This window comes from Neomonachus schauinslandi, chromosome 6, assembly GCF_002201575.2.
Source record: "Neomonachus schauinslandi chromosome 6, ASM220157v2, whole genome shotgun sequence".
Lineage (NCBI taxonomy): Eukaryota > Metazoa > Chordata > Mammalia > Carnivora > Phocidae > Neomonachus > Neomonachus schauinslandi.
Genome location: NC_058408.1, coordinates 51,800,838 through 51,821,207, shown reverse-complemented (window position 1 = coordinate 51,821,207; position 20,370 = coordinate 51,800,838). Strand labels below are relative to the sequence as shown.

The 20,370-nt window shown below is 40.0% G+C and overlaps 1 protein-coding gene across 3 annotated transcripts in view; it reads left to right on the top strand.

The window, feature by feature from the left end:
• The window catches only part of RABGAP1L (RAB GTPase activating protein 1 like), a 776,559-nt gene that overhangs the window by 598,694 nt on the left and 157,495 nt on the right, over positions 1–20,370 (top strand). For 2 of the 3 annotated variants that reach the window (XM_044915943.1, XM_044915942.1), the window contains exon 1: positions 15,992–16,159. The exons of the other annotated variant lie outside the window; for it this stretch is intronic. In XM_044915943.1, coding sequence (XP_044771878.1) covers positions 15,992–16,159 — 168 coding nt within the window. Of the gene's footprint in view, positions 1–15,991; positions 16,160–20,370 lie in introns of those variants that run through there. 3 annotated transcript variants of the gene reach the window in all.

Below are 20,370 nucleotides of genomic sequence, written 5' to 3'. Positions count from 1 at the left end.
CATGACCATTCGGGTCCTGCAGGAGCTTTTGAGCATGATTATTCAAGTGCTGACCCTAAACCTATACTACTTCTCTGCTATTATGTGAGGCCGTAAGCCTTATCGTGGTGACACCTGCTCTCAGGCCCCATTGTCTTGCATACAGTGAAATACTTACATATTAGACTTTTAGTTCTTGAAGTTTGGCTAGATTTCTCAACTTTCATTCATAGGAAAGAAAGAAATAAAAACCATATGTAAATGTGAAACAAATGGAAACTGGAATGTAATTCTTTGGTTAATTTATCTAGCCTGGCTAATTTCATTTCAAACATCTTACCCATTTACTTGTAGTTTTTCTCTTATCTAAATGTAATAGCTTATAGGGGGACATATGGGAGTGTCTTCCATCTGCCACAAGTGATTTCTGTGTCATTTTCTTGAATGTGCTTTCAATCCTGTTATTAGTAAATTCTGAGTATCTGCCCTCTTGGGCAAATAAACTTGCCAATCAGATGTTTTCTTAAAGGTGTATTTTATGTTAATATGAGTTTGGGCGCATGATAACATTGTTTAGAGACCTTTGTTTGAGAACTTTAATGATTGGATTTTGCAGTACTGATTACTTACAGCTAAGTAAGTTACTACTTCCTTCAACACACATACTTTGTTTCCATATGAAATGGAAAATATTTTTTAATTTAACACTCCCCTCCCCCATATATTTTACACACTAAAGTCCAAACTAAAACAGTGACTTCTGGACTTGCATTTGTGTCTGTCCTGCAAAGTGTCCATTTGTCCACTGATCCACCTCCAGAGAGCTAGCCTGTCTCATGAGAGCCTCTGTCAGAGACACATGGGAACGATTAGATGTGCTTGATGATAAATGCTAAGTCATTGCTATTCTCATTGCTATTCTCTCCTTTATTTCTCCCTTTCTTGTCCTCTTTACAAATTTGTTTGTTTCTGAAGGAACTACCAAGTGATAGCATATTGCTAAATAATTTGAGTTTTATTTATTTTCTTATGGCTTTTACACTGTTTTACTATGTATTAGAGTTTTCCATCTTTTCTTTTAGAAATCCATAAATATTGCACTTACTTTCATTTTGACCTTTCTTCTTACTCATTTAGACATTAAATAAAATAGACACTTACCATCCCCTAGTGTAATACATGTCTTTTTAAAAATTAAGCTCCTGGAGCACCTGGGTGGCTCAGTTAGTGAAGCGTCTGCCTTCGGCTCAGGTCATGATCCCAGAGTCCTGGGATCCAGCCCCACATTGGGCTCCTGGCTCGGCAGGGAACCTGCTTCTCCCTCTCCCTCTGCCCCTCCCCCTGCTCATGCTCGCTCTCTCTCTCTGTCTGTATCTCTGTGTCTCAAATGAATAAATAAAATCTTTAAAAAATAAAATAAAATAAAAATTAAGCTCCTATTCTAATTCTGTTTATAACTCACTTCTTCATTTGAGCATCTGTTATTCATTTATTTACTCAATATTTATTTAAATAATCTGTGACCACAGTGACCAGGAGCTGTTGGGTAGTGGACATGCCAAGATGAATATGTTGTAGTTAAGTCAAGGGCTTCACAGATAAGTAGGGAAAATAGACAGATATACAGATGATTGCCACAGAATGATTGTTACTGTGTGGTCATGAAGAAACAGGACAGGATACAAAGGCAGAGGAGGGAGGTAATGATAAGGATGACTTGAAAGAGAAAGTGACATTTGAGTCTTAACTAGCAAGGAGGGGCACCTGGCTGGCTCAGTTGGAAGAGCATCTGACTCTTGATCTTGGGGTCATGAGTTCAAGCTCCACATTGGGTGTATAGATTACTTAAATAAATAAAACTAAAAATAATTAACAAGGGAAGACAAGGAATGATATTTTGGGCAATGAGAACAGCATATGTGAGAACCAGAAATATCATAAAATACAGCATGTTGGGGAAGAAGCTTCATGAGAACATTGGGCTTAAGGTGTCAAGGTGACAGATGTATTGGAAAGGCAGGAGAGGTCTAGATTGTCTGAAGGGTGTCTTATTGTTAGGGTTGTGTGCTAACCTTTTAACCTGTGGGCCAGAGGCTACCTTCAAATAGTTATGTAATTAGATGTGGTGTTTTAGGAAGAAAATTTTGGAGACAGTGAGAAGTAAAGGGAAATGTGGAGAGACTGGTAATAAATATGGAGAGTGGTTAAACTATTAGGGTAGACCAGGGGAGAAATCATGAAGGCCTTTTGAACCAAGGCTGTGACATCAGGGATGGAAAGGGCAGGGTACGGGGACGCTGAGCAGCGTTTCCCAGGTGCCATCAGAGAGACATGGGAACGATTAGATGTGCTTGATGATAAATGCTAAGTCATTGCTATTCTCATTGCTATTCTCTCCTTTATTTCTCTTTCTTGTTCTCTTTACAACTTCCCAGTCCTGTCCTCTCTTTAATTTGAAGGAAAGGAGCTGCATATAAAATGCTTTTTGTAGGGAAGGCAGCTTATTAGACTTCACATATTCTTACTTACTGCTCATTTAGTGATAACCAGTGTGTCCCTAGATGATTGAGTAGTGCTATCAGGTAAGCTTCTGCTTGGTTCCGCCTAAAGCATTAGGGTTTGAACTCCATTAGTAATTAGACTCTCATGGCGCCTGGGTGGCTCAGTCGTTAAGCGTCTGTCTTCGGCTCAGGTCATGATCCCAGGGTCCTGGGATGGAGCCCCGCATCAGGCTCCTTGCTCCGCGGGAAGCCTGCTTCTCCCTCTCCCGCTCACCCTGCTTGTGTTCCCTCTCTTGCTGTGTCTCTGTCAAATAAATAAAATCTTTAAAAAATAATAATAATTAGACTCTCAGAGAAAGTGACCAAACCAGTTGATCTTTTAGCCACATTTAGTGCCTCAAAATCAACAACTTTGAGGGAGGATTCATATGACAGGGGCATTTCACTTCCTCCGTGGTGTGCCTTTCCCTGAATTGGTAAAGAATATTATCTCTGGCAATTTTGTATCAATGAGTTATATAAAAGAAGACATAACAAGCCACATGTACTTGGAAAGTTCCACGAATATAATGAAGAGCTATTTTTCCTTTATGATGCTTCTCAGATTTAAGCATTGCTCCGTGGCCATGGCAACCACACCGGTCCAGGCTTTCTTCCTCTCACATTTGGCTCACTGCAAGAGCTTTATGACTTGTCTACTTTCAGTCTCTTCCTCTCTTATACTCCCTTGCCCTCTGCTACCGGATTAATCTTTCTAAAGATTTGTTTTCATTGTATTATTCACCTGTCTATTGTCATCATCTGGCATTCCATTTTCATCATAATCTGGCCTCAGATGTACCTATTAGGCATATTATTGCACAGTCATGGGGATTCCCTAATGTCCCAGTCATGGGCCTTGTTTCTGCTCCAAGTCTATAATGCCACTGAGGATAGAGACCACATTACGCATTAGTTTTATATTCCACTAGCACCAGGCACAACTCTGGGCTTATGGTGTATACATAGAGAATTGAGTATTTCCTCTTCACCTTTTGCCGCTGAGCTCATTTAGTCCTCTCTATTCCCATTTGGTCTAAGGGGTGTTTCTGCTTATTTTGTGTTGTTAATTTCCTTCTCCTTCCCAAAGTAGTTGACAGTTTTATAGCATATATTATCCAAAGTTTGCAGGACATTTTAAAAACCAATATTATATCATTGTTTTTAAATATAGAAACCTCTCTCTACCAAAAACCACAATGACTCAGCTACTTGCATGTCTAAAATGGTTTCTGCAGTTTTAGGTGGCTAGTCTTTATGATGGTTATAGATTCATAGTAGCCTTTTTTGGAAGCCTAACATTTGGTATTAATCCTGGCATTACTACAGTTAACCAGGTAGACCTTTTGTACAAAGATGTGTATAGACATAGGTTCAGGGGGATAAAAACAACCTGACACTCATGAAAGATATATTCTACAATGCTTTTAAATTTTTTAATGCCACTATGATATTTTTATTCAGTGTCGTTTTTTATAAAATTGAGATAAAATAACTGCCTTGTCATAAGAACATAGAATAACTGTGAAGAACAAAGACTATAAGGTAAGCTTACTTACCATCTGCTACACAGAAGTAACTAAATTCATTCCTCAGTAAACCCACAAGTTGCTGTGTTATGGCCTTGTGGGGTCCCTCAGGGAGAGCTGAAACCATAAATATTGAATCTATAAATGTCAAGGGGTCATTTTAGTTGACTCCCGGTTGCTAAAGAAAAGAGAGATTCAGAAGGCCCTGTAAAATAATAATCCTTTAAAGTAAAGATGAATGAATGAAAAAAAGAAGCTGAAACCAGAATCTTATTTTACATTTATGTTTTTCTCTACTAACTTCAGTAAAGATTATTTAAAACTCTCCCTCCTCTCCCGCATGAGCCTTGCCCTAACATTTTCTAGTTGGAGAAAGAGATCATACATGAAAAGAAGTAAACAGTTTCAAGTAGTGATGAATGTTGTGAAAGAAAGAATACAAGAGAATTCAGTGTGTTACTGCTCTCCATTAGATAAGATGGTAAGAGAAGGCCTCTGTGAGCAAAGTAACATTTGAGTTGAATGACGTAGTGGACCCAACCATATGACGACCAGAGGCAGCAGCAAGTACAAAGGCCCTAAGGCAGGAGAGGTTTGTGTGTTCAAAACAGAGGGGGCCAGTGTGAGTGGGGCACAGTGAGTGAGATGTAGACAGGAAGGAGGTGTGGTCAGGGAGCTAGGCAGGGGCCAGAGCAGTAGAGACATATAAACAGTAGCAAAATGTTGGCATTTGGGTTTAAGGGGAAGGCAGTATAAGTTTTAAGCAAGGAGAAATTGTATCTGATTTATGGTTTTAAGACATTTGGATTGAAGGATTCTGGTGTGTGGAATGTGAATTGAAAAAGAAGCGAGAATGGAGACAAGTCAGACGTTATTTCAGAAGGCCGAGTCAGGACGTGATCATAGCTTGGACTAAGGTGGTGACAGTGAAGATAGAAAAAGAAGACAGATTCAGATAATTTTGTAGAGAGAGCTGATAGGACTTCTAGATCAATTGGACTTGGAAGGCTTAGGGAAAGTGGGAAATGAAGGAATCAAGGATGTTGTAGAAATCGGCAGATGGATTTTGCGAGGGGGCACTTGGCTGGCTCTGTCAGAAGAGCAGGCAACTCTTGATCTCAGGATTGTGAGTTTGAGCCCCACGTTGGGTGTAGAGATTACTTAAAATAAAAACTTAAAAAATACTGACTTGCAAAACATGAACAAATCATTTCTTTTAGCGATGATCTCATTACCACATATTATAGGAATGGAGTAAGACCATGCATGGAGGTGGATGGCCCGGTGTCTGGCCCACAACAGGCACTTGTCAGATTTTTATTCTTACCTCCACCTCAGCACATTTTTATTAGGAATTTGTATTCTCATGTTACTAATTATTTAAGTCACCAGATTTCAAGCAAATGACTTGAAGTTCCATCAGGAAATATTATATGAGATTCAATCATTCATCAACTCAGTAATTATTTCCTGAACTCTTTGTATATGTAGTCACTCTACTGGGTGCTAGGAACAAGTTGGTGAGTGAAGCAAATGCAAAATGTTCCCTTAAGGAGCATTCTGTCTGGTGGGGTCAATTATTTCCCTAATAAAATATAACTAGTTATTAAATCACACCTGGCATAATTGAGAAGAATATCATGACATAATATGAGAACATCTCTTCATGGCTTTCATATTTTCCCTCATTTACCTCATTCATTCCCATATTTCACCAGTGATTTCTAAACCCATCCCTTGGTTCCATATTCATCTTTCCCATGGCCTGTGGAACATCCCCAAAAGACTGCCACATATTTCTTGCTAACTCCATGCATCCTGCGTCCTTTCCTGGCCGCAGTGCTTTCCCTATCAGTTATTACCTGTACTATCATCCTGGTTTACCAACCTAGAAATATCACAGTAATGAATAATGTTAGCAACTTCATAAGATTACTGTTTTAAACCTTATTTCCTTAATGAAAAATGAGACTCGAAGAGGTTAGCTTTCCTCAAGTCACACAGTTACTGGACATCAAATGTTGGTTTTAAATACAGGTCTGTCAGGGGTGCCTGGGTGGCTCAGTCGTTGAGCGTCTGCCTTCGGCTCAGGTCATGATCCAGGGTCCTGGGATCGAGCCCCACATTTGGCTCCCTGCTCGGCAGGAGGCCTGCTTCTCCCTATCTCACTCCCCCTGCCTATGTTCCCTCTCTCACTGTGTCTCTCTCTGTCAAATAAATAAATAAATAAATCCTTAAAAAAAATAAATACAGGTCTGACATCTCAGTTTTTCTTCTTTCAGTAACAACATTTTGAAGGATTGTTAAAATTTTTAAAGGAAAAAATGATGGAGGAAAAACATTCCAGAAAGAGGGAAGAGCATCTTAAAAGGCTCAGAAATATTAAAGCACCAATATCTCTAATCAGAGAAATGCTTATCTTTCATTCTCCTACACATATTTTATCCATTTTGAATGCTGAACCATTTCGAGAAACAATTATGGGGTAGCCATTATGTAACTGCCTCTGCTCAGTTTTTAGGACAAGAAGAAGAATGGTACATGATACCTATCTCTAAGTGCCTTAGCAGGGGAGAGGGACCCTAACCATTGATTTCCATGGAACTCATTAAAGTATAAGCCTGCAAGTGCTGTGCAGGAGACAGCACAGGTGGAAACATGGGGAGCAAACAGCGGGCCAGGTGTCCCAATGTGGGATTGAAGGGTGGTTCCTGCAGGAGGTAATATCAGAATTGAATTTTGACAGATTAAGAAAAGGTAAGTGAATTAGAGGGGAAGCACAGTTCAAGAAAAGGAGACATGGAGTTACCAGGTATATGCAGGGAACTCCAAGTACCTTCAGTATTGTAGATAGTGGAGACCCCAGCATGTCATACCTAGGGCTGATCTCAAAGCAGAAGAGTTGGGAGTGGAGAAGAGGGGATAGTTTTGAGAGATGGTGAGGAGGTTGAATCTACTAGACTTGAATGATGGGTTAGAGGTAGAGGGAAGTAAAAGGAGGACTCTGGGATGACACCTGGGTGTCTACTGTATAATTGGGCAGATGGGGAACCCATTAGCCAGGATAGAAAATGTCAGAGGAGGATCTGTGCTGGAGAAGAAATGGTGACTTTGGACGCTGAGATCAAGTTACATGTGAGGCTGCATATATCCTGTAAGGAGATAGATATACAGGTTGGCGGCTCTGGAGAGAGGGCTGATCCTGTGGCTGTGTTGTTCAGTAGTGATTAACAAGAAGAGTATGGATAGGATCACCAGGGTACAGGTGATGCTCTTTGAGCGTAAGTTTTTACTCTGTTTTTGTTTCCATCATTTCTTTTAGAACCCAAGAAACACTAGTCCCTCAGTATATTCATAGTGACATGACTGTGTAAATCCTGTTGTTTGCACTGGACTAATTTGATAAGCCTCTAGGATCCAGCCTGTTTAAGTCTACTTCCTTCACTGTTTAATAACTCAAGTTAGATTTTAAACATTTGGGGGCTCCGTGGGGAGCCCTGCTTCTCTGTCTGCTTCTGCTTCTCTCTCTCTCTTTGTCTCTCATGAATAAGTAAATAAAATCTTTAAAAAAATAAAGATTTTAAACATTTGGTAGTTATCCAAAAACTATAGTTGCAGTTACCACTTACTAGCAACATGATCTTGGGCAAGTCCCTTCACTGTTCTAAGCTCAGGTGCCTCCAATGTGAAAAGGTCATAATTGGTTGTTAGGATTAAATGCAGTAATGCAGACTCTAAGGGCTTGCATAGTTCATAGCCTTTATCGATCCTGAGTAAACAATAACTGTATCATTCATACTATTAGTTACTCACATATCTACCAGACTTTGTGATGTATAAGTCACTTTGCTAGGCCCTGCATGGAGCAAATAGGAGTCTGAGATAGGTAAAGGAGCCCACCACGCAGGGAAGACCCCTGTGTATCTGTTCTACTACGGTCACAGAAGTCAGCCTGTGGCCATACTGAGTATCTGCAGGAACCGAACTTCCACGGGAGGTGAAGAGGGAGCAGATCACCTCCAGTGAAAGTAGACGAAAAATCACCTCCATTCTCACCATCTTGCTACCTCTGAAATTCTACTGAATCAATCTGAAGCTGTGAGGCCGGAGGCAGGGGCAAGGAAATAATACAGCCAGACTACCTATTACCATCGTTATTCCAGAACATGGACTTGTCTATGCAAAAAAGCCCTGACTGTCCCCATCTGACATATTCATTTTATGGAAACAAATTCACTTGCTAATACATGGGCTGACCCATATAACTACTCCACTGAAAATATTATTTTTCACAGTGACAGCTATTAAACTACACTTAGCATTCTATCTAATATGAAGATGCCAGAGTTAGCAAATTGAATAGAGAACTGGAGGTGGACCATGGGAAGAAGGTAGAGGCAATTCACAACTTACCAAGATGAATAAAGCACCTCATTATTTTTAACAGCCATGACAAACAGTACACCCATACACTCATACACACTTGTAAAAATAAAAAGTAAAATGCTGATCCAGCATGAGAGAATCAAGAAACAGTCTGGATTCTATAGATCATTATTTTAATCTGATCAATTTAACATAAAAAACAGGCCCCTGCTAACATTTATTTATGCTTCTGCTTACCTTGAAAATAAATGTGAGCCTTAAACAAACTGCCCAGGGAATGGGATGAATGAACTGAGACAGCATTCCATTTTCAAGGCTGCATCACTAACATGGCTTCAAGAAAGCTGCTCTTAAGTGGACACTGTGGCTGAGCTGCCAGGGATGTAGCCTCTCTAACTGTGTGATTGAAGAAGAGAGTGCTCCTCGCTTAAAAACTGAGAAGGCAGATGTCCTTTATTATGGTAAGTGTGTGTTCAGAAGTGATTATTCTCAAGGCAGGCTTTTGGATGCCCCTCTCAACTCAAATCTATGAATCTTAGATTCTTTCATAGCAGAGAGCAGGCAAAGGCTCCGGGTCAATTCCATGTGAAATAAAATGGTGAAGCACAGTTTTCCTAATAAGATAGTTGTTTGTTTGTTTGTTTGCTTGTTTTTGTAATCGGCTACATTAATTGAAAGACAACAACACTGCAGGAAATGCAAGGTTCCCTGCCAAGCAACTGGACTCTGGGATCTCGGCTTCCTGGCTCTGCTGAGAGTAAGTTTTATGATCCTAAACCAGTCACTTATCCGCTGTCTCAGTCTTATCACCAGTAGGATAAACATGTTAGACTCTGATGCTTTCTAGGGTCTAACAACACCACATTATTTTATGATTCTGCTGTCATATCCAGAATATCCTTCTTAGTGTGAGCAGTGCTTTACTGAGGGACATTGGCCAAAAAAGTGTGTTCTGCCCAGGTGGTAGGATGGCTAACACTTTAGAATGGTCCAGAAACCAGGTTATAGGAGGTCCAGTTAGCAGGGATGGTGAGCTCGGAGAAAAGGAAATTAAGACTGCCTTCAAATATTTTAATTAATGTTACATAAAGAAAGTAAACTTAATTCTATATATTGTTGTTATAAAATATATCATTATATTGTTGTTATAAAATATATTCCCCAACCCAGTGACTAGAAATTTCACATTTCTGGCTTACTGCAAGTAGTACTTTCTAAACAGATAAATGTCCAATAATAAAATAAGCAGCCTTTTGAGATAATTGTCAATAAAGATAAGGAAGTTGAGGCAAAATGATCAACTCTTAAAGAGACTGTAAAAGTTCTTGCACTAATAAAGGCATTAAGCTAGAATCTGACCACAAGAATTGCTACAGTAACTATTCAGCATGTTAGTAAATTACTGTTGGTGGGAGAAAGTTCTTTCTTCTATTAAAAAAAAAAACAAAATTCCTTTAACGTGGTTATGCCTTAAGTCTTATGAGAGGTCAGACCATTCTTAAACACTAGGTAAATCTATAATACTTTACAGGAATCTTTTTTTCCCCTTTGAATTCCTATAAACTTGTTACCTGAACTACCCACCATGATGTCAGTTAATTACGGATTTTATTTTGTACTCCCAATTCTTCAGGGTATGAATTCCAGCTACAAAATAATGAGACTCATTTCCCTGTGATACAGCCTATATGCTCAGTCTCATTACATTTCATTTTAGCCTTTTCTTCAAGTAGCGTGAATAATACATAAAGTTAGAAGCAGCATCTGGTGTATCTTTCTACTTCCAGAAGCATGTAGCAGAGCTCGATCTTGAATGGCAGAACATGTGCTGTGCAGGATTTTACATGTATACCAATAGTACTTACTGTGTCATCTTTATTTGACCTATTTGTTGGATCTTAGGAACTTGCCAAATTATTGAGAGTTCATCTTTCAGAAAGTTGTCTATCCAGGGGCATCTTGGTGGCTCAGTGGGTTAAGTATCTGCCTTGGGCTCTGGTCATGATGGAGCCCCAAGTCAGGCTCCCTGCTCAGCAGGGACCCTGCTTCTCCATCTCCCTCTGCCCTTCCCCCTGCTCGTGTTCTGTCTCGTGTTCTCACTCTCTCTCAAATAAATAAATAAAATCTTTTAAAAAATCAAAAAAATAAAAAGTTGTCTATCCTACAAAAAAGAAATAACTAGAGAATTCAGTTTTTGCCCTTTTACCTTTCCAAGTTGAGAAGAGTATAGGTCCTTTCCTACTTATTACTAAGTGTTTAAATCTTTAAGGTTAGAACTGAAGAGGCAGTTGGTCTCATAGGAATGTCTTTTATCGGTATTTGGCTAATTCTCTTTTTAATAATACGTTCAGAGTCCTTTTTGTCTTTCTAACCCTAAACCAGGTGAACACAATGCATTTTATACTTGCTCTCCTCTTCTGTAGGACTTCCTGGACAGACTAGCACCCACCCTGTTCTAGGCACTTTATATGCATTAACTTACTAAGTTTTTAGAGCAACTTGGCTAGATATGTGACATTAGCATTTTACAGAGACTCAAAGAATATTAAGTAATTTACCTATGTCATACAAGTAAATATGACTAAATGATAGTATAATAAACAATGCCCTATTTTGCTCCTAGAGATATGTTTAATTCTCCTTACTCTTGGGTTTAGGTCCAGGTCAGTCCCACTAGTAGGAGCCTACTTTTGTCTGCATCCATTGTGAATACCAAATATGTGACTAGATCATTACACAGTGTTGTTCCTCCTTTTATGGTGTCCACATCCTGCTTTATCTTTGTTTGAATGCCTCTCTGAGTTTAAGCTCTTGCAGATTAGAAAATGTTTCCTTTTTCACCTTCGTAACCCCTGAAGTAACTACTTAGCATGTTTCTTTGCACTCAGTGTTCTTAATTACAATTCCATAAAATTAAGTCGAATATGCTTTTCATTTTACAGTGGGAGTCTATTTATGTCCTGCACATGCCCAGCAATTATGACACAGTGGAGTGGCTCAGGGAGAGCACTCAAGCACGAGGCTCTGCCCCACCATCCACCTGATTCCAGCACTCCAGAGAGAGAGCCTTCTATTTTTTAGACCATGGCTTAGGGACCATTGCCTGGTCCTCTTCGCTTTTCTCTCACTCTGCCTCATTGCATGATTCATCCAAATTTCCCATATTAGCTTCAACTTGCTGTTGAACTTCCTTACAGATTGTTTTTAAAAAGTCTTCATACTAGTTAGTGTAAGGAAATTTGAGAAATCATGTATTTTTAACTGGTTAATTTAGAAGTTTTTTTCTACCATTAGTTTCATCTTTGGACTACTTTATAACTCAAAAATTTATTTCTCAGAAGTGTACTGTACTGAATCTCATCAGCAATAAATAAATTACTTGGAGAGTTGGGGAGGAAGAAGAGAAAATGCTCACTGAGATGACTCACTCTTGTATGGCTTCAAAAATGCCTGGAATCCATTCTTCCATTTCACCAAGTGATGTTCTAGAAGAGTTGTTTTACCTGATACTTATCAACAGCTTATTCTCAAAGGACAGCCTGAAAAATTATGGAAATGTTGAAAACAAGGATGATCCTGGGGATGGAGGGCTGCTTATAGAGGGTGCTTTATTCTCCATAGGGTGATACCTGCCCAGACGGGTTGGGATTGGGCTGATATCCCCATATATGCAGAACTGAATCAGTAGGTTTCTAAGAAGTCTGGTTCACCTTGTAGGAAGGAAGATGAGAGGATGGGGATGGACATTACAACCTGGGATGTGTTCATTCCTCTGCGGGTTCTAGCCTGGAGTGCAGGGAGGTGAGACCCCTCTCAGTGTGGTCATTTCCAGGCAGGGGATGCCTTCTGGGCCCAGAGGGACCTTCAGCCTTTGCCCTTTTCACCAGCTCATCATGTTCTGGGTCCATGGGAACAGAGCTGTAGTTGCACTATGCTGTTGTTCCCTTTCCATCTTCATCCTCACTCTTAACTGCGGGTCTGGCCTGTGAAGCCCGAGAACCTGGATCCACTTCTGCGTGTCAGCAGCTACATCTTCTCCTTCCCCCACGGTGCTGGCTCTGCCTTCTCTGGTTCAGCATCTTGGTTCAGGGGCCTCCTCCCACTTCCCCCTTCCTCCTGTTCTTCCTCAGGCTGCTCACTGCTCCAAACCCCATGCCTTCTGCAGGTATCTGGTATGGCCCCAGTTCCTCAGGCTGGTTGGGGAAGGTATGCTCTGGACTCATGCCATCTCCCCATAAAACCACTGCTGCTCTCCCAGGAGGGGCCACTCAGAGCCCAGCCTGAACCTTACCTTCACTTCCTCAAGGATAATGCATTTTTGAGGGGCAGGATGATGGAGAGATGAGGAAAACTGAAATACAGGACCACTTGTTTGTAATTGTTTTAAGTGTAACTCAGTTTGCTCATTAAAATATCATACTTTGGCTATTACATTTAATAGAACTTCTTTTGTGAGCATCAGAGCCAAACCATAGTTCCGAAGTCTTTTGATTAATTTTGACTTCTTACCAGAATCCGTTTGGGCAAGAAATTCTTTGTTTCTGGTTTATATAAGGAAAAATAAATGCTTCGGCCAGTGTTCTTTGAAACCAAGTCAGTTGCATGGAACATTTCCCCTAGCTTTTAAAAAATATATCAATCCAAAAAAAAGTCCTATAAGCAAAGGAGTCACTGAATTCTCCCTTCCTTTGCAAGTAAAAATGTCCCCTTGTTCTTTTTTTTTTGTCCCCTTGTTCTTAAACGAGAAGCTTCCATGACAGTGCTTTTCACACTTACACAGCAGTCGCATAGTCTTTTCAAACAGAATCTCCTGTAACTCCAGTATGTAAACAAGATAAAAAAGGAGCTGTTCCCTGAGGGTGAGGGTGTGTGTGTGTGTGTGTGTGTGTGTGTGTGTGTGTGTAGGGGTAGGCTATGAAAGGCCCAGAACCTCTGCCCTCAGCCTTACAGTCTCCCCCTTCGAGCTGAAGAAGCCCCACCCTGGGTAGCCCATCAGACATTTCCTCCAGAACCTTAGGGATCTGAATATATATATATGTCATATTCTAATGGTTTTGATCATTTTACATTAAAATCTCTAGTTTTTTAAGAAATCATTTTTGGAGGGGCACTTAGGTGGCTCGGTTGGTGAAGCGTCCAACTCTTGATTTTGACTCAGGTCCTAATCTCAGGGTCGTGAGATAGAGCCCTGCGGTGGGCCAGCGCTGGGCATGGGGCCTGCTTAAGATTCTCTCTCTCCCTGCCCCCCCTCCCCCCAGCACACACACGTTCTTTCTCTCTCTCTATAAAAAAGAAAGAAAGAAAAATCGGGACGCCTGGGTGGCTCAGTTGGTTAAGCGTCTGCCTTCAACTCAGATCATGATCCCAGGGTCCTGGGATTGAGTCCCACATCGGGCTCCCTGCTCAGCGGGGAGCCTGCTTCTCCCTCTGCTTGCTGCTCCCCCTGCTTGTGCTTTCTCTCTCTGACAAATAAATAAAATATTTAAAAAAAAGAAAGAAAAATCATTTTGGGGGGAAAAAAGAAAGAAAGAATTTATGGAAGAAATAAGGGCTTGACAACAATATATATAAATATCTTATTTGAGATTTTGTTAATACTCAGGGCACCTGGGTGGCTCAGTCGTTAAGCATCTGCCTTCGGCTCAGGTCATGATCCCGGGGTCCTGGGATCGAGCCCCGCATTGGGCTCCCTGCTCCATGGGAAGCCTGCTTCTCCCTCTCTCACTGTGTCTCTCTCTGTCAAATAAATAAATAAAATCTTAAAAAAAAAAGATTTTATTAATACTCGAAATGTTTAACAAAAAAAATGTTTTATTGAGTTTTGGAAAAAGGAACTAAACAATATTCTGTTAAAGCAGGCAATATTTCCCTTTAACCCCAATTCTGTAATTAATCTATTTCTTTAACTAAGATCAGAGAGATAAGCTGATGTTTCTATTTTGTTACTTGCAGAGATCTATAACTCTTATTTGTCAGAGCAGGAAACTAAGAATCAGAAGGAACCAGCAGTGGTTCTCTTAGTCCTCTTACTCTGTATCATATTACAATTTACATGGAGAAACTGACCTGGTATTCACCCCAGAACCCGGAACAAGATTCTGAATATGATTAGTTAATTGTTAGCTAAAGTATAGAAACTGCTCCTAAAGGGGATCTTGTCTTTTTGCCTTCATTTGGCTGTAACTGATTATTCACATCAAGGAAGTTAATATGACACATACTAAGACTGTAAAATTTTAAAGCATGGATAATCCTCAGTTATATTATTAGTAGGGAAGGATTAATTTGAGCAGAGCATCAAAATAATGTTTTGAGCTATTAAATGAGTGTTTATCAGGGTCTGTGGCTTAAGAAAGTTATTACTGCTCTGAGAATCTCAACTTCAATGGTTCCTTAGATGTATGCTCATTATTAATATTGTAGGTTTTTATGTTTTGTCATACTGCATGTTTATAGAAATCTTACTTTTAATTATGGCTTCCCAGAATGCTGACATACTTCACATTCTAGCATTTCAAAAGTCATTATTATTGCATAAACACTGCAACTTGAGGGTGTGTCGTTTCTTGGAAGCTCGGTCTTTGCTCTCTGTTTATCCTGTATCGTTTTGCCCTAAACCTCTCTTCTGTAGAGCTTTCAGTCACCGAACCAGGATTGGAGCATCCCACTTTAAATATGCAGCATAAAATCAGACTTTTATCTGTTGTCGTTATTAGAAAGCAAGAGTGAAGAAAGGTCAGCCTTTTAGCTGGCCGGCTGTCCGGTTCTTCTGAGAGCATTCCATGTGAAGAGAAGCTAGTTCGTTTGTCTCGGGCTTTCGGCTTCAGCAGCATAAGCCATCAGACTCACACTGATTGAAGGTGGACTGGGAGGGAGAAGCACATCTGTCCAACGGCTCGCCATTGGCTTCTTATTACAGCATTCTCCCCCGAGACACTCTGCATGCTCATTCACCTACCTCCTTCTCTTCCCTCCCCTTCCTCCCCTACCCCTTCATTACTGATTCCGAGCGAGAGAGGCGGCGGCGGCCGCAGCGCCCCTTGTCACGAATCAAGGATTGCAATGAGCTCATCCTTTTCTCCTTGCAGCTTCACAACTGCCCTGGCTTCCCGGCTACCGCTGCTGCTGTCTGCTCACACGCGCGCACACACACACGCACGCACGCACACGCGCGCACACACACACGCGCGCACGCACACGCGCGCGCGCACACACACACTCACATGCTAGACCCTTCTGAGCTGCTGGTACATTTTAACACATGTATCTGAACTCTCCTGCATCACTCTTGGCCATTTTCTTGCATTCGATTGCTTTTGCCATTTTTTTATTTAGATCAAAATTTGATTTCATTTTCCAGTCTACTTTGGGGCTTTTGCACAGTGGATAATTTAGCCAAAATGTTCTTCCTGTGGAGACGTTAGCTGACAATTCCCACCACAGCCTGGCTTGTGCGTGCTCCTGGGGAGACCTAAGCCTGGCTCCCCTCCCACTGCAGTTCTCAAAATTGTGGATAAGAGATCCAGCTTTCTCATTCTGGATACCTACTTACTGCTCATGGAAGAAGGGGTGCCCTGCCCAGCCCCAGCTGCTAAGCTCACACCTCCTGTCAAAAAGTCCCAGGACATGCACGACGAGAGGAGCAAGCTGGTGAATGAGTATGCATGTCGGGTGCTGGAACTTCTGGGGATGGGGCATCGTCTGTTTGTGCCTCGGCTTCTGGCGGTGAGACTGTTTTTCATTGAACTTCATTTGTAAGGAATCTGCCACCCTCTGTGAGAATTCCTGTATCCCTAAAAGGCTTGCAGTCTCCTTTTTCTCCTCTTCCCCACACTACCAAGCAGGAAGTGCTCAGTGGCCGCTGCCCTGGGGCTCTGGCTGAGCCTGCTCCAGACCACTCCTTAATTGGCTAGAGGAGATCTGGCTCTTTTCTAAAAGCCCAGGGCCACATTAGTGGCATTATCTCTGTGGCAGGGGGAAAAAAAAAAACATGTTTTTCTGGCTGCCTAGACTCAGCAATAAAGCAGAATACCCAAGCGCTTGATGTAGGCATTCTGTTATTTACGTCTCCAAAAGGGTTAAATTTCACAACAGACGTTATTGCTACCTATCTAGAGTACTGTGGTTTGCGTTCTAACCTCACCATTTGATTGCCAACTTGATTTTTTTTTTTTTTTCTGGATAGGGAATTTTACCCCCTAAAAATCCTTGGGTGGGAAATTGAAAATTTCTCTCCTGGAATGCTCGAATTGTGTATCTATGAAGCAGTTTAAAGCTGTTGGGTCTGTGCTGTGAATCTGGGAAGTCTAGCTTGCTTGTTTTTTGATTTCCTGAACAAGAGGAAAATCACCCTTCCATACTTCCTACCAAGGGTTAAAATTAAATACCCACAATCGCTGGTGCAGGTTTCTTTTTAGTGGTTTGAGAACTATACCTAGCAACTGTTCTATAATGTAATTGGTCTACAGTAGTCCTATACCATTATTTGGTAATTGAACAAGAATAATTAAGCTTTGTCTATTTTATACAGTGGAGTTTAATGCCATTCCAGACTGTTCTTTCGTTATGGTTCTGTCATATTTGAATCTTTTCAGAAGTACAATGTTGACTGAATTTAACACTTTTCTCTCATGTATCTCTCTTCAGTCTAGTTCATCTCTGTTTATATTATCTTTGCAATGATCAATTCAGTCTTCATGTATGTATTTGCATGCAAGTATCATCCCCCTTATTTAATCATAACAACATTTTAGGTAGCTGTATACATGAGGGGTTTTTCACCCTGAAGAAAGTCTGTTTATCATTGTGAGATGAAGTTAGAAGCAATGACCAGCATACAATTATGGGGGAGGGGGTATTTTTGAGAAATACAATTTCTTTGTCATTTAAGAAAGAAATAAAAAGAGTTCAATACATATGTTTTGGTGCCCAGGTGAGGTCATCAGTGCTGACTTGAATTCTGTTTCCCTGAATCTCATTTTTCTTAATAAAAGAGAAAACTGAAGGTTTATGTTCTATTAGAAAGGAGTTTTTTTTTTTTGTTTTTTTTTTAAGTGAAATAAAAAGCATTTTATTCAGGAGCTCTAACACTGTTAAGTGCTAAAATATATTTCAACAAATTCTCTACATCTCTTTGAGAAGTCCGTTTTGGGTCTCATATACTTTCATATTCTTAAAGACTACTTAACTCTGTGGCTCCAGGGCTCCCCCTCCTAACTTTCCAGTAACCTGGTGCTGCCTTCCTTTGGCACTTTACACTTTCAGTGCTTTGAAGGAAAACATAAATGGATAACTGAGACTGTCTCTCATACTTAAATCTGCATTAGGGTTGAATTTAAACTGCCTCTAGTTTTAAAACAGATTATCAGCAATAAAATCCACAAAGGAGGTGGGTTCATAAGCGTCAGATCTTCTGGAGGTCATGTGGATCTGTATGTCGCAACCATATGAAGTTGTCTTGGTTGCCCAGTTAGGTATTCAAGGTAGTATGTTTCTCAGGTTGTTTTGGGCTCTCACATTCAGAGTCTAGGTAATGGTGCCATTTGCATTACACGTGAAAAGTATGTACTGACTTGTCTATAGGGTCATTTGACAATCTCTGATTTTGTTATACAGTATTGTACTTAAAAGATTATTGATAGAACTAGGGTACTCTACAGTTTGGGAAATCACATGCCCTTTAATTAGCAATATGGCTGTGAATTGAGATAAGCTATCCAGTGAGTTACTGCGTAAAGTTTATTTAGCATGTGTACCAGGAGGAAGTACAGTTGTTCAGCCTTGTGTTATTGGACTGGCTAATGATGTGGGATCGATGGCTGATCTGCACAGGGTGGTCCTGAGAGGAATCCTGCCACATGCAGTATTGCAATCTTTCCATTACCACTGAAAAGGGCAGGCACTGAAGTTTTGGTTTTTAGATAGGTTTTAAACATGAATGCATGTAGGTTAAACACATGTAAATACTTTATTTTACTTTAAAGATTCCAGTAGTTTTTCTTTTTTCATGTAAGTTAATTTTCTTGATGGACCGATCAAATAAATGAAGATTTGCCAAGACAGTGTTGTAGATTTGGACTTTGAGCCTTATTCATTGTCCCCTGTTTCACAGAGGGACCATCAAACTACTAGAATACCAAGCACATTTGAAAAATTTGTTTTAAGTTTTCTTTAAATTACCTTTAAAATTTTTGCTTCTAGTCCTTCAGAGGTACACCTAGTAAAGAATAATTTCCCTTTAACAAATCAGGTACAAGTACTTCATTTTAGATATTACCCTAAGGCATAAATTCTATGTGCTGACTCACCGAACACACGTTTCTTTGGTGAAATTAGAATACCAGAGCAAGAGATACAGGTATCCTAGATACCAGCTAAGTAATGTTTCCCTCTCCTAAAGCCTGTGCTTCCAAATGATTTCAGACTTCCAAAGATCTGTCTCTACTGAATAGAAATCCTGTTAGACACTATAAAGGAAGAAAAAGCCATTTGTGGTAAAAATAGTGAAGGTAAGAAAGAGAACCATACCTAGATTTAAAAAAAATAACAATCCCCTAAAATAATCAAATCTAGAATTTGCTGCTTATCGGAGGCCCTGGAAGAAAGACTGATCATCCAAGAGTTGTGAGAGGTTCAGAATAGAAGCATCTAGAGCTAACACCCAAATGTTAGAACTGTTCCTTTCCACCCACCCTGCCTCTTTTAAAAAAAAAAAAAACTCACTTTAAAATGTGATACTCTTGCACTGAATTTTTCAGTGGGAAAAACACACTCAAAATGGTATCAGCGGTGACACACAGCCAGAGTCCATACTCTGTAAGTGTGTGAAATTTGAAGAAAAAGGAAAAACTTTTATCCTACTCCTGTTCAAAATCTCCCTTTTCTCCCTTTAGATTTTATTAGCTGTTATATGGCGTGGGAAGTTATTACCAGGTCGTTCTGTATTAGTATCAGTGTTGGCTATAGTTTCAATACTGATACTGTGGGCACTGTGCACAGTGAATCCAAAGGAGGATTGATTATTGAAATGAAAAACCAGAGGAGCAAGTATGTCTCCCATTCTTACTTCTGTTTTAACTGCTGCAAGGATTGCTCATTGAAGAGAGATTACAACTCTTAAAACTTAAAGACCCAAATATAAAAGTTGCCACGCATACTTCTGATGCCCTTCAAAATGTAAAAGTCAATTTTTATATTAAAATAAGTCCTACATCTACTTTTTAATTTGCATTTTATTAATTGTGACTTTTTAACACTGGGTGTGCTTGAAGTGGAGCTTTTATGAATTCATAGAACAAATTTATGTTGGTGTCTATCGTGTGCCTGGCAATGTGCTTAATTCATTTTACTGGGGGAAGTGGGAAGGATACCTAAATTAACATCCTACTTAAACAAACAAACAAAAATCCTACTTACCTTTTCCCTCTGGATATTTCTCTTTACCTACTTGAAAGGAAACAGAAGTAGGACTGGTTGAAATGTTTTTAATTGTCCAGGTAATCTTTTTATATAATTCTATTCAAATGAAGAAAGAAGTAATACCCCTTTGGAGGTGTAATTGATAAACATGTTCCATATCATCACTTAAAAGGATTTGACAGCAAGTTTGGGGAGCAAAAGATGAGTATTAATAAAACCACTAATTTTCAAAAGTTATCATTTATTCTTATTTAAAAGCTGATAGTGTTTTCTATTTTGCAAGGAAAGAAAACATGTCTTTGCTTATTCAGATTTCCCTAACTCTAGTCTGTGTTACCTTCTGGCTAATATTACTTAACAAATAATGTCAGGAAAGTAATTGCATTTTCATTATGATACTTTTCCCTCATGATCATTCTGAAGGCAATATAGAAAAACTCTAAGAATTTCCCAGTTGAAGAACAGCCTTTCCAGCTGAAATCAGTTCTTCTAGCCTGACGGAGTTCTGCTGTAGTGAG